Here is a 12,338-nt window from a genome sequence, read left to right on the forward strand (position 1 = left end):
CTAGAAAATGAAAATTGTAAATTAGAATGCATCAGAAACACTCTGGTGACGTGCAGTAAGTGCAACCTTCCAAAAACAGTGTTTGATCAGATGAAAGTTGCATCATTTTACAAAAGTATAGATTTTGCAATAAATTCTGAAGTCTGGGGTAGATCATCAAATGTCAGTAGAAATGAGTTGGTGGAGGTGTTCTGCCCTCACTGTGGCAGTCAGTCCCCATCACAGACGCTCCACTGCAGCAAACACAGATCAGCGCTGAGTCCGGTCACTGTCCGTCTGTTGAGCTGCAGCAGTTCGGCTACTTGTGTAAAAGCTGCAGTTTTCTCACCATCCTCGTGCTGTCATACTTCTCTGTAGGTCATCTTTTACACTTCATGTTGGCTTCGACTAGAATAAGAGACGAAAGGGTTAGTGGTGGGTTCAGATGCAGAATGCACTGATAGCGCATGTGTGCTAACGTGCACAGGCTTGTGCAAACATAAATACGGGTGACGCTGATCGTGTCGCAGGTGCACGATTATCATTCATCATAAAGGATAACTTTGCAGAACAAGTGCTATAGCACGGACCAACTCAGGAATGGTGCTTTTCTTTTATCCAGCAGAAGAATCCTCATAACTCTACTGACTCTTTGACTGTCCCGTTTAAACCAGCAGCAGCTTGAAATGATCGCATCACATTAAAATAACTCGACATTTTCTGGATGGATTGGCACAAAGTTTTCAACAGATCATCATCGTTCCTGGCTGATGTATTATAAGGATGTCGGGGACTTTTCCTCTTTAATCTCAACGCGCTGGGCCTGTCTAGCTATAAAAAGCTGACGTAGACATTCTGCTCCCGTTATAAGGACCTGTGATATCAGTGAAGGTCTTTCCTGCTCATCTTGTGCCACAATCAGGACACAATGTCAATTTGTCCAATATTTGTTTTATGCTCAAATTTCTGGATGCCAAATATTTCAAGTACACAGGGAGGTTGATCAACTGGAAAGAAAGTTGGACAAGAAATGTTATTGAGGCAGTTCTACTTGTGCTAGAAGGCTAGACTCACTGACTAATTCACAAGAACGACATCAGCTGGTGACTTGTTCTCCAGTCTTCCAGTCAATCTTTGCATCTGTCCAGGTGGCTGTTCAATACTGTGTGAAGGTCTTGTGCACAACGGAATGTGACGCAGAGAGTTTCCATCACAGCCTGGTTAATAGCATCGTGTCCTCCTCTGATGCAGACACGTGATGGTACACTGAACACTGCTGACACACAGTTCAGGCCAAAACTGCTCATAACATGCCACTATTTGATTTGTCATGTTTTTTTTTTTCCTTCACCAATAGATTTCTTCTGGCTAGCAACTGCCAAAAAGATATTGACACATTGTGTTGGAGGTGTTCGTGATGAATTTGAACAATTTCTATACAATTCTGTTTAAATTGCCAAGTTCTAAATGGTTTACACTCCTTGAAGCTGTTGTCAGTTTGGGGGTAAAGCAGCCTTTACACCATTCACTTCACATGATGCTGTAGTGCTTTGAAGGCGTGCTCACTGGTGTAATCCTGCGGTGCCATGGGCCTTGACGAGACCTTCCTGAGGGCCTCCAGCCACTCTCTCTGCTCCCTCTCCTGCTCGCACATGAAGACAAACTGTCGCTCGGGCGTCTCCACCGAAACGCCGCACGTCCACCTGTTTCCTCGAGCATGCTTCGGGACGCACGCCTTCACCGAGTAACCGCTGCTCTCTGTGCCGATGAAAATCACCCCCAGCTCCTCTGCATCCTGCAACAATTAAAACACCAACACATTCAGACATAATTCAAGGACTCACAGCCGTGTACTGCACGGGCTCGGAACAGGTTTTTGTCCTACCAGCTGCCCTTTGAAGTAAAACAGTTTCCGATTCTGAGAGTCCAGAGTGAACCACCTCTTCCTGAATGGCTCCTTCTGCTGTGTGGGAAAACACATCTGACGTCAGCACTGCATAAAAAACCAAGTGTACATTTGAACATTTCACTCCTCCTATCACAACAGTCAGTTCTTACCAACATTTTCATGCACGGTTGGTGTGTGTGAATGAAAGAGGAACAGAAACACAAATGCACTCCTCAGACTCACTACAGCTACAAACACAAACAGGGAAAACTCGACTTGAATGCCTCCCTCAATATATGCATAATAACCTAAACAAAAGTGCAGATGAATCTCACGTAGCAGCTTTTGGTTCTTCAGTAACTTACCAGGGGCCCAGTCTTTTCCATGTATCCCTCTTTGAGGTAGTTTCTTGTGATCTTTGGTATCAGCTGACGAAGACACACAGAAGAACACTTGATCAGCTTTAACTTATGACGGCAATAAAAGGAAAGTTTCCATTTGTATTCCTTTTCAGGATGCATTAACTGTGATACTCCTGCATTTAAAGTCAGCTTTTCTACTTATTTTGAAAGGTTTGCCATTACTTCTTCATTGCTCCCAGTCGGGTACGCTGTCTTCAGGTAAGCATAGCGAGCAGCTCGGATGGCGTTGTACCATGTGACTATTTCCTGCAATGGAAGAAGAAAGCCTGAGCTCCTCCACAACCCCACAATCCCTGCATCAGTATAGGACCTACAGGTTGCTCTTATGAATGCAGTCCCACCTCAGCACTCTCGTGGTAAACATAGAGGTTCCTGGTGCGATCCTCGTCCTGGTAGGTGAACTGCAGCCCGTGAGGATGACCAATCTTCTGTGGCTGAAAGGTGGCGTTCAGGTCCTTTATGGAGATCACAGCTTTAGGGCCTTTGGACTCCTGGATCACAGACATACAGATTTCAGCGCAAGCATGAACAGAACAGCTGGATGGTGCTGTTTATACACTGATGTTTGCATATTTTATGAACAAAATATCCCAGTTGGTTATTTCGACTGTACAGTGCAGCTTAACTGTGTCAGAGCTGCAGGAAACTCACATTTTCCTTGTTGTAGTACATCAGCGTAAATTCCCTCTCTGACAGTACGAACTTCCTCTTCAGAAACTGTGTGTTCTCTTTCCCTTTCTTCCACAGCATCCCTTCATAGAAACCTGGTATCAGTGAAGCAGAACCAGTAAGTCACAGGATCAGGGTTGACACACACAGGTTGCACTTAGAGTGAAAACGTTTCAGTCACTCAGCCAAAACACCAGGATTGCAAAACGTGTTGCAAAGAGCGGCAAGTTTTCACTTCCTGGCTCCTTCACTATGCAAAGAACAGGCTTTTCTCGAACAGTTCTGCATATGTATGAGGAAACACATAGTTCAAATTATTTCTGCACCAACTGCCAGCCAGAGATATGTGCACCAGCGCGAGCGGTTGAATCACCACCTGTGGTGTATGAAACTGGGGGGTACTTGGTTTCTCCCGTGAATTCCTTCCTCTCGTATTTAGCTCGAATCCACTGCTCTCTCAGGACGCTGCAGTTCAAGACAAACAGGCGGAAACCACAGTTATACAGTAAACAGTTGACATAGTCTGTAGTGGCACAACAAGAACATGGTTCATTCAACCGTGAAGCTGCAGAAATAGTCCAGATTTCACTTCTACACTCAGTAGTTGCACTTCTCTCTAATATTTGCGGTGCTGCCCCGTCAGCAGTCTGGTATTACCAAAAATCCCATCATGGAGACATAAAGAAAGTTCTTTAAAGCGCGTCACCATTCTGGAAAGTCACTCACTTGCAGTCACATTGCTGAGGTCGATAGTAGTACGGTGGCACGGCCTTCTCATACAAAGCCTGGGCGCTGGCATTACCGGAGGACTTCATGAACTTGCCAAGAAGCAACAAGACACACACACAGGTTACACGGGGCCACAGCCACCACAGCATTTCATCTGAGAACTACCGCAGCAGTGCTATCAGAGGCAGGTGCACGATAAAGCAGCACATACCTGCACTAGCTCGTCCTCCCAGAAGTCCAGCCGTATGGATTTGACCCGGCTGGAGAGGCTGCGGTGGATCCCAGAGCAGTTCAGACACACAAACACTCCCAGCTGGTAGGACGCCCAGTCTGGCTCTGAGGTGTGCACAAGGATTGCAAAGTGTTCAGAGCTTCAGTTAAAGTCATTTCTCCTTCATCCTGTAGAACCTCATCAAGTACTTGAGCTACATCAAGCCATCTCTTCTAGTTAACGTAAGTATACAAACGCAGTTGAGCCTAAATGGCCTCAGATCCCGTTAGAACATAAAAACACAACTTGAACTAAAATGATGGGTTGAATGAGTAAACAGCTGAGAGTTCACTTAACCCGTTAAAATATACATTAAATATGAAAATAAGTTAACAGGAAACAAAACGAGCGTTCAAGCAAACTTCCCAGGATGCACTGTTATACTTTTTTGTATTTCAAGAAAACAGACATGGGGAAGCTTGCATACATTGAATAAAGTTCTGTTTTTTTGGAATAATTAGAACAGGTATGACGGCGTCAGAACCGAGCTGAGCCTCATCATTTATGTCACAGCTTGTCTTTGTACCGACTTCAGTCAAAAATAGTTTGAGGAAAAACTCGTGAAAGGTAGAAAATGCATAAAGAGCGCCCAGTGAATAGTTGACTAAACCTAATATCTCAAGTTCACTGAACTTGTTTTCTCAATTTCCGTTAATTCCAGTGAGATAACTTGCACTCAGAAGCAGACTTGAACTCAGTAGGTGCAGTGAACACATTAAAGGCAGCAGAGGAACGTCCACAGAGGAGCTGAATTAACTTCAATATGATTTACAGTGTAGACGAGCCTAAATTAAATATCACAGCAACCCTTTATTATGAGGGCTCCACAGAGGATCTGAACTATTAATTATTTAGTTGTGACCTGTGTTTCCCTGTCCTGCCTGATGCTTTGCCTGTATTCTATGTTAACAAACCTCATTACAGCTACACACTAGACTGAACACACAGTAAACGTCATCCTGAGGCGTTTGGATTCTTCTCTCTTTCTATGACCTAACTGTGTGAGAAGCCTCCTGGTGGACCAGACGGGACCAGGAGCTCCGTCGGCCCGCTGCTGCTGCTCACCCGGCGCTCCGCAGTCCGCGCACCGGCTGTTGTCCGGCCGCTGCACCAGCTCCAGCAGGATCTTCTGGTTTTGCTTTGACATTTCGGTACAAAAACTCAGGCTCTCTTTTCAAACCACGATGGATCCGACGGTCGAATACCGGCATGCCGGTCACACGGTCCGACCCGCGGCCGACGGAGCGTCCAGAGGCTGGGACCTGCGACAGACGCGCCTGGAGGAGGGCTTCCTGCTGCGGCGCGTCCGGCGCTCCGGGGGAAGCCAGGACGCGCGGGCTCGTCACAGGGGCGGTCCTTCCTCTGTGCACGTGCTCAGTGATAGGCAGGTAAATGATGAACACACGCCTGGTCGCTGGTGCTTTCAACACTGAATCCTGGTGAATTCATCATTTACCCCAAGAATTCACAAAAAACGCTCCCTGACAAAGTGAAAACAGATTTTTTATAAAGTGTTCCACAGGGATCCGGAGTGGACCGAGCTTCTAGAGTCCAGACACGAGTCATCATTTAGTGAGGTCACAGCTTCTAGCTCCTTCAGAGGAGTCATGGGAGTCTTGGTGGCCTCCCTCACTAGTCTCCTTCTCCCAGTCATTCTTGTTTTACGGGTGGCCTGCTCTACTCAGCTGTACATGTGCCATATTCACTCCAAGTCTGAAGGATGGATTTAACTGGACTAGATACTCTGCAGCTCTAGTTACTTTAAAAATGAACATATTCGTAAACAAAACAAAGAATCTACAAAATCTGCTGTTTTGTTAGCAGTTCATAGAAGGTGAGCACTTATGACAGCATTTCTCTTCATTATTATTTTTTACCAACCAATCAAACCCATTACAATTACATTATAGTACAAAAACAATCATTCTAAAAAGTTCAAACTGAGCTGCTTCTCAGCCAGCAGCAACAGAGCAATCCTGCTCTCAGTATCTGAGCTTGAGAAACAATCTAACGCTATGATGTATGATTCAGCAGTCACAGGAGACGTTTGTCTGCGCTGAGTCAACTTACCGTCTTCTGTCGGTACATTTCCATGAAACCTATGTACTTCAACTGCAGAAACATTTTCAACCCTGTACGTTTACTCGTAACGTAGTACTTTTACTCTGGTGAAGGATGTGAATACTTCCTCCTCTACGACGAGATCACGTCAAAAGAGACCAACTAATTATTTAGCTGTGATAAACCTTTATTTGGTCACAACACAAAAACCACTATGAATAATGTCAATCATGTACATACAGTATGTAAGGCTGAAAAAAAATCACTGTGATGAATGTGAAAGTGGCATTTGAGGTTAACAAATGAAGTAGAGCTTTGTCCAAAGCTGCCTGCCTTTATAAACTGAACCAGGATCCTGAGCTGATCATTTACGCACAGCCTTTACAAACACAGATGCAAATTCTATTTTACATGTTAATCTCTTACAAATTATTAATCATTCACACTTGCTCCTGAAAAGCAATTTCTACAAGATAAAAACACCTTGCAAAATGCAAAGTCGTGATAAACGAGGCTACGAAACTACTGTACAAAAAAACGACACTCCAGCTCAAGATTACAAAAGTCATTTAAAGCTGACGTGACGCAGTCTCTCAAAGCACCAGGAGTTGTCAGGAAGCTGAGGTTGTTAGTTGTGTGCCTTTAAGCTCACAATACATCTGGTGTATTCAGTCATTTTCATGCTGGTTAACTACGTGGACAGTCGTTAGTGCACACCCCTGTGATGAGTTAGCATCTCAGACAGCCACAAAACAAAAGGCATCTGTCAGACTCAACCTACTCCCATGTGCCTCCTTCCATCTGAGAGCCCCACAGTTTATTCACCGCAAGAGTGTTGATTCAAGGCCCGTGTGACCTTTAGGACACTTCTTCTCTGCAGATTAGGGGAAAGCTTCAGCGAGAAACTGTAGAGTGCTTTTTTCAAGACCCAAGTGGATGGCATCCAGGTAGTGCAGGAACCTGGGGGAGAGAACAGCTCAGTGTTTCCTTCATTTCAAGACACTGCATTTGTATAAATTGCATGCACGCACTGCTTTGCATCTGTTTGCACTTTAACACACTTATGTATGTGCTTGGTGTCAAACCCAAACCTGTACACCACATCCTGCCCACCATTAAACCTGAAGCTGCTGCACCCACTGACCAGCTCGCTTTCTGCACGCTCACCTTCGTTTAACTTTGCCTCGCTCCTTCAGCTGCTCTGACCTGCAGATGGTGCGTATGATCGGCAGATAGTCCAGAGCAGCTGCTGGTTTGTTGCCAAATGTTCCCTTCGCCATCAGACTCTCCATCACATCTCTCCTCCGCTGGACCAGCCTGGAAAAAAACAGCAAACATGAATTAAGCTGAACTGCTGAGGTTGAAGTGAATACTTTCTGGGTCACACTGAAGCACTGACTTTACTGTGTGACCCTTGATGAAGACTCACTGTGGCTGACAGGGGCTATGCTGGGTGAAGCTGTAACCGTCCTGCTGGGCAGCCACAGGGAGGGATAGTTCTGCTGCAGCCTCTCTTCCCAGCTCCCCTCCGATGTGTCGGGCTCCATCCCAGGACTCTGCTACTGAAGCCCGACACTTGTGGAAGCTCAGAGCCTCCACAGCCGCCTGGATCTCCAAGACGTGATCTCCTGTCATCCAGCTCCCTCCATCGGTCTCAACCCCCAACTCATCTGTCATCCCATCCTTCACGACGGCACAAGCAGGTCTTCTGTGAATGTCACCTCCATGTGGGTGGAACAGCAGGGACGAATCCATGTAGGACATGTTGTCAAAGAAGTCAGCTATGGATTGTAGACACTGTGAGACTGGGACGCCCTTCACCCGCTCTTCAGGAGTCAGTGGCTTCTTGCTTATTCTTTCTAAAACTGAAGCACCTTTGATTTCCTCTTTAGCCTGAGGAGCGTCCTGCAGCCTGCAGAGAGATAAAAATTCATCTTCTGAGTCAGAGTGCAGTGCATCCTGGTCAGGTAGATGGTGTCGCGTCTTGTTCTTCCTCATTCTGCTGGACACTTTGACTGGACTGCCATCCTCTGAGGAATCAGCACCACCTGTGCTGTGCAGTGACTTGGTGTTGGACGGCATTGTGTCCGGCTGCAGGCAGCTGAAGGACGGGTCTTGTGATACAGGAAAGCACTGCTCTGGTTTAAATGTGGAGGTAGTCAGCTGTGTGAGGGGCAGAGGCAGGAGTTTCTCCATGTTGGAATAGAGCAGGTCAACCCCGCGGCGGCGGCTGTCTGTCAGCAGCTTCCAGTCGACCGCCTCCTGTCCTGGACTCTGCTGAAACAACACAGACCACGTTATATGGTAGTTATTATCCTAAAGCAACTGCAGCTTGAAGTGCTACATAAAGTGAATCACCATCATTCATTCATCAACACAACGTCACATCATGTTGGGGCTTCTGCAATATTCTGCAAAGTGATTCCTCATAATGAAGTGTGTAGGTGGAAACCCACACTGAAATGTTGTGTGTTTTGTTTGCATTTCCAGGTCAACATACTGATCAGTTTGCTAAAATGATCTTTTCTCTCTCAGACTGAACACAGATACAGCATCCTCCTGTCTAACTCCATGGTACCGTTCATCTGTCTGGCTGAGCTCTCACTGAGCTGGACTCTAAAGACCATCTTCAAAACTAAATCCAAGAGGAATGGTGCATTTATCTGCTGCTGTGTAGCTACATATGTTTTAGAGGACTATTGGTGTTGTACATAATGCTAGCAGCAGCTGGATCCTTCTCTTTAGTGTGTCTGTGCAGCAGCAGGAAGGATTCAGAATACTGTGCAATGTAACACCAACACAAACTGTAAAACTACGTAACAAATACAGTCACGTGTTTCATTACGATGCATTTTCTGTGTTGAGCAGGTTTCAGGTAACTGAGTTGATTTTGATAATCAACAAAAATGAACTGTTTTGGATCAGCTTTTTAAACCCATACATGAACTTGTGTGAATTGTCAATAAACAGGATGAACTTTCCAGAGCTTGTCGATTTAGACTCCGTGTGTGATGTGCAGTTTACCCTGAGCAGCTCCCAGAAGTCTGCGTGTGGTTTGGTGTTCAGCAGGCCCAGCTTGTTCTCAGTGCAGCCGCTGTCACAAAGAGGCAGACTGGACTCATCTGCTGCCTCCTCCGGCTCTGGATTTAGCTCAGCTTTTAATACAAAATGAGGGGAAACACTTGTGAAAATACTCTACAAAAAAGGAAAAGGAGACTACTAAAGATGCAAAACCTGCCAGCGTTCTGACAACAAGCTCATATGCTTACCGCATTTGTCGATCTTCACTAATGGCTTTGCACTGCAGCGCCCTCCTGCGCTGCGAGTCCAGAACTGCAGCTGCAGTAAACTCTGCCTGATGTCACAGCTGTTGAGTTTCAGCAGAGAGCTGATGTCCGACGGGTCCGTCCTCACGTCCTCAGCCAGACACAACAGCTGCAGGTAGCTGCTAACATTCACCTGGAGCAGAGACACAGGAGGACAATCACAATGTTCAGCTGGAATCAGGCCACATTCAACAGACGATCAGGTTCAGGAATCCTGCTCTCACCAGTGAGGGTGTTTGGAAATGGATCTCTTCAAAGCTTCCATCAAACATGGTGCTGAACGCTGGATCTAAAAATCATACGAGATTTAATTTAAACTCCCGAGACATGACGGTGCATAAATACACAATGAGCTGCTCTGCGCTGAACCTCCCGCTTGTACTGACCGCTGGTGGTGAGGACGACTGGCCTCTTGGTTGTGCTCATGAATGTCTTGATGGCAGCTAGAAACCCCGAGTCATCGTCGAAAATAACATCCACTTCTTCAAACAGGATGAGCGATGTTGCCGTCTTCTTGCTCTGTTCCTCGCTGCTCTTCTCTTTAGGGGTGGCAGCTGATGAGGACGTGGCTTTCAGGTCTTTGTGCTTACTTCCACCCTCCTTTGCTTTCAGATCTTTCTTGGAAGCAGCTGTGAGAAGAGATGAGGGAGTGTGAAAGACTGGATGAAAACTTTTCATGGAGGCTACATCATCAAAGAAGGTCAAATGTTGCCCTCTGAATGTGTACTTACCATTTTTTTCATCTTTTGTAGTGTTAGGTGGCTCCTTGTTTGTGGGCGGACGCGTTTTAAAGAAGCTGGCTAAAGAGGTTGGCGCCAGGTTTCCTTTTTTAGCACCTCTTGGTGACTGGGGATGTTTCCTGGGAGAGGAAACCACCCTGCGAGGAGAGTTAAGCTTCCCTGAAAGATGAAGAGGACAGTTTATCTTGTGATGTTTCTTCTGGACACAAGCTCAAGCTGCATGAAACAGCCATTCCTCAGAACCAGTGTTCTCTGTACATACTTGGAGAAGATCCAGGCCTGACAGATGCAGCGCTGCAGCCATAGCTGCTGAAGTATGTGGGCTTGTGAGCGTTGACCCCCTGGCTGTCCACCTGGTGGGACTGAGTGGCTTCTTTCAGCTGCGACAGAATAAGACGGCCGCTTCGCTGAGATGAAGCATTCACCTCAAACACCTTTGGGGGGAATAAGGACAGTTATATCTATCCGTAGACCCAACGCCTCTTTTGAAATGCTTGTCACACCCGTGTACCTTGAAGCCCAGCTCCTGAGCACAAGCATAGACTGCAGCAGTCTTTCCTACTCCTGTGGGTCCTGTGATGAGCATCGTATTACACAACATGTCCTCTAAATCCTGGGAGTCGTCTTCTCCACAGTCCCAGTCCGAGTCTGCACACCAACAAACCATCATGGAGTCAAGACCAACATGCATCCAGCCAGCAGAAGGAAAGAAGATCAGCATTTTTCTCATTTCTCACCATTGCTGCCTTCCTCAAGTTTCTTGTCTTTCTGCTTTTTTCTCTCTTCTCGGTCTGCACGGAGTTTCCATTCCTTCAGCCAACTAGACAAACAAAAGAAACCTTGTAGTCAACAATTATGCCAAATACAGAGGTAAGTGTGTTACAGCTACAGGTGGATCTGCTCACCTGTGCAGCCTCCTCACTGAGGCGGTGTTGTCTACGATGTCGCTGGAGTGCTGCGGCTGATACTTGTCCGTCCACAGCACGTCCTCCTTCACCACATCTGTAGAGAAGAGCTTCAGGAGGTAAACTGGGGTTTTGTATTTGCACTAACCAACAGAAATCAGAGGGGAGCTGAAGTCAAGCTGGCCACACATCATTATTTCTCAGCTTGGCCAATCTTCTGATGGAACTTGTCCTAATTTATATACATAATATCAGCATTAAACGATTCAAACCACATATTTTGCCGCCACACCTTTTTTTCCAGCATCTTCGCCCAAAAGCTCATCATCCAGCACGAGGACAGAACCCTCTTCAGCCGGGATGGGAGCAGGTTTGAGTGACGGCTTTGCCTTCTCCTTCACCTCCTCCTCCAGCCTGGACCTCTGAGCTCGTCTCATACGGCTTCCCCTTCTTGTCGGCTCTGGTTCAGCCGTGGAGATGCTCTCTTCTGATTGGTTAGATCGCTGCTTCTTAGCCGCCTTCTCTGTACAATCATCTTCCCTCCGCTTCCTCTTCCCTCCCGCCGGTTCAGCTGGACGTGGGGTGCTTGCAGCTGTGGTTACAGCCTCTGGTTCTAGGAAGTAAACATAGTGGATATATTTCTGATCTCATTCCATAATCTAATGCTTCACCATTTTAAATTACTTGTGAATATTTACAGGTTGAACAGTGGATGCACTTAAAAAGGTGACTGAGCTTATCAACCTAGAATAAACTGCTACCTGCTCCTCAGATACCGACCTGAAGCCGTGAACTGCTGCTGATGCTCGGTGCGTCTCTTCAAGAAGCGAGTGATGAACTTCTGTGCAGGGAAGCGAGGGTTAGAGGTGCTGAGCTCCTCCATTAGAAGCTGACGGATACTTTCAGAGATCTCCGGTCTCCAGCCTGAACCCTGAACAGAGAAAGAAAACACAACGTGAATGTCCGCCGTAGTTTTTACAGTGTCCGTCTTTTGGTCATTTATCCCAGACGAAGATGAAAAAGAAAAAAGCATTCAAGTGTGAGTTTTTCTGTACAGTTAATGCAACACAGCCCAATGAGCAGACAGGCAACAGCTACTAATAAGACCAACGTGTCATAAGGTGGGAGGGGTTGAGCTTGGACAATTATTTCAACATACCCTTTGACAGAAGCTCCTACAGGCAGATTCGGTCTTCACACAAAAGGAACCGCTAACAGATGGAGGCCGTTTGGATGTTCGGTCACAAAACTCTTTCAGAGGACACAGCACTGAAGACTCCGGCCACGGCAGACTCCAAAGAGGACAATCTGTGAAAAAACACGACAACTTTGCATTCTTGGCATGTAC

The 12,338-nt window shown here is 46.4% G+C and overlaps 2 protein-coding genes across 4 annotated transcripts in view; both read right to left on the bottom strand.

The window, feature by feature from the left end:
- Nucleotides 1-6: 6 nt before the first annotated feature.
- Nucleotides 7-5,336, bottom strand: adap2 (ArfGAP with dual PH domains 2). 3 transcript variants are annotated; one of them, XM_008286556.1, is made up of 11 exons: nucleotides 5,024-5,334; nucleotides 3,899-4,023; nucleotides 3,685-3,776; nucleotides 3,335-3,423; nucleotides 2,941-3,053; nucleotides 2,631-2,780; nucleotides 2,452-2,535; nucleotides 2,233-2,295; nucleotides 1,865-1,942; nucleotides 1,546-1,774; nucleotides 7-387 (listed from the first exon to the last, which is right to left on the bottom strand). In XM_008286556.1, exons 1-11 carry the CDS (start codon nucleotides 5,103-5,105, stop codon nucleotides 359-361), a joined length of 1,134 nt encoding a protein of 377 aa, XP_008284778.1. In that variant the 5' UTR covers nucleotides 5,106-5,334; the 3' UTR covers nucleotides 7-358. The 3 variants fall into 3 exon arrangements, with proteins under 3 accessions (XP_008284778.1, XP_008284777.1, XP_008284779.1); XM_008286555.1 differs by lacking the exon at nucleotides 7-387 and having other exon boundaries at nucleotides 394-1,774; nucleotides 5,024-5,336; XM_008286557.1 differs by lacking the exon at nucleotides 7-387 and having other exon boundaries at nucleotides 394-1,774; nucleotides 4,957-5,054.
- An 852-nt stretch (nucleotides 5,337-6,188) lies between these two features.
- atad5a (ATPase family AAA domain containing 5a) overlaps nucleotides 6,189-12,338 on the bottom strand; it is a 13,591-nt gene continuing 7,441 nt past the window's right edge. The window contains exons 7-21 of the mRNA XM_008286597.1: nucleotides 12,150-12,298; nucleotides 11,771-11,921; nucleotides 11,283-11,603; nucleotides 10,991-11,087; nucleotides 10,823-10,905; nucleotides 10,597-10,733; nucleotides 10,348-10,519; nucleotides 10,077-10,244; nucleotides 9,732-9,974; nucleotides 9,570-9,634; nucleotides 9,289-9,478; nucleotides 9,044-9,174; nucleotides 7,449-8,296; nucleotides 7,187-7,336; nucleotides 6,189-6,979 (exon numbers count right to left, since the gene is read on the bottom strand). Coding sequence (XP_008284819.1) covers nucleotides 6,901-6,979; nucleotides 7,187-7,336; nucleotides 7,449-8,296; nucleotides 9,044-9,174; nucleotides 9,289-9,478; nucleotides 9,570-9,634; nucleotides 9,732-9,974; nucleotides 10,077-10,244; nucleotides 10,348-10,519; nucleotides 10,597-10,733; nucleotides 10,823-10,905; nucleotides 10,991-11,087; nucleotides 11,283-11,603; nucleotides 11,771-11,921; nucleotides 12,150-12,298 — 2,984 coding nt within the window. The 3' untranslated portion in view covers nucleotides 6,189-6,900. The remainder of the gene's footprint in view (nucleotides 6,980-7,186; nucleotides 7,337-7,448; nucleotides 8,297-9,043; nucleotides 9,175-9,288; nucleotides 9,479-9,569; nucleotides 9,635-9,731; nucleotides 9,975-10,076; nucleotides 10,245-10,347; nucleotides 10,520-10,596; nucleotides 10,734-10,822; nucleotides 10,906-10,990; nucleotides 11,088-11,282; nucleotides 11,604-11,770; nucleotides 11,922-12,149; nucleotides 12,299-12,338) is intronic.

Source organism: Stegastes partitus, unplaced genomic scaffold (genome assembly GCF_000690725.1).
Source record: "Stegastes partitus isolate 25-593 unplaced genomic scaffold, Stegastes_partitus-1.0.2 Scaffold459, whole genome shotgun sequence".
Classification (NCBI taxonomy): Eukaryota; Metazoa; Chordata; class Actinopteri; family Pomacentridae; genus Stegastes; species Stegastes partitus.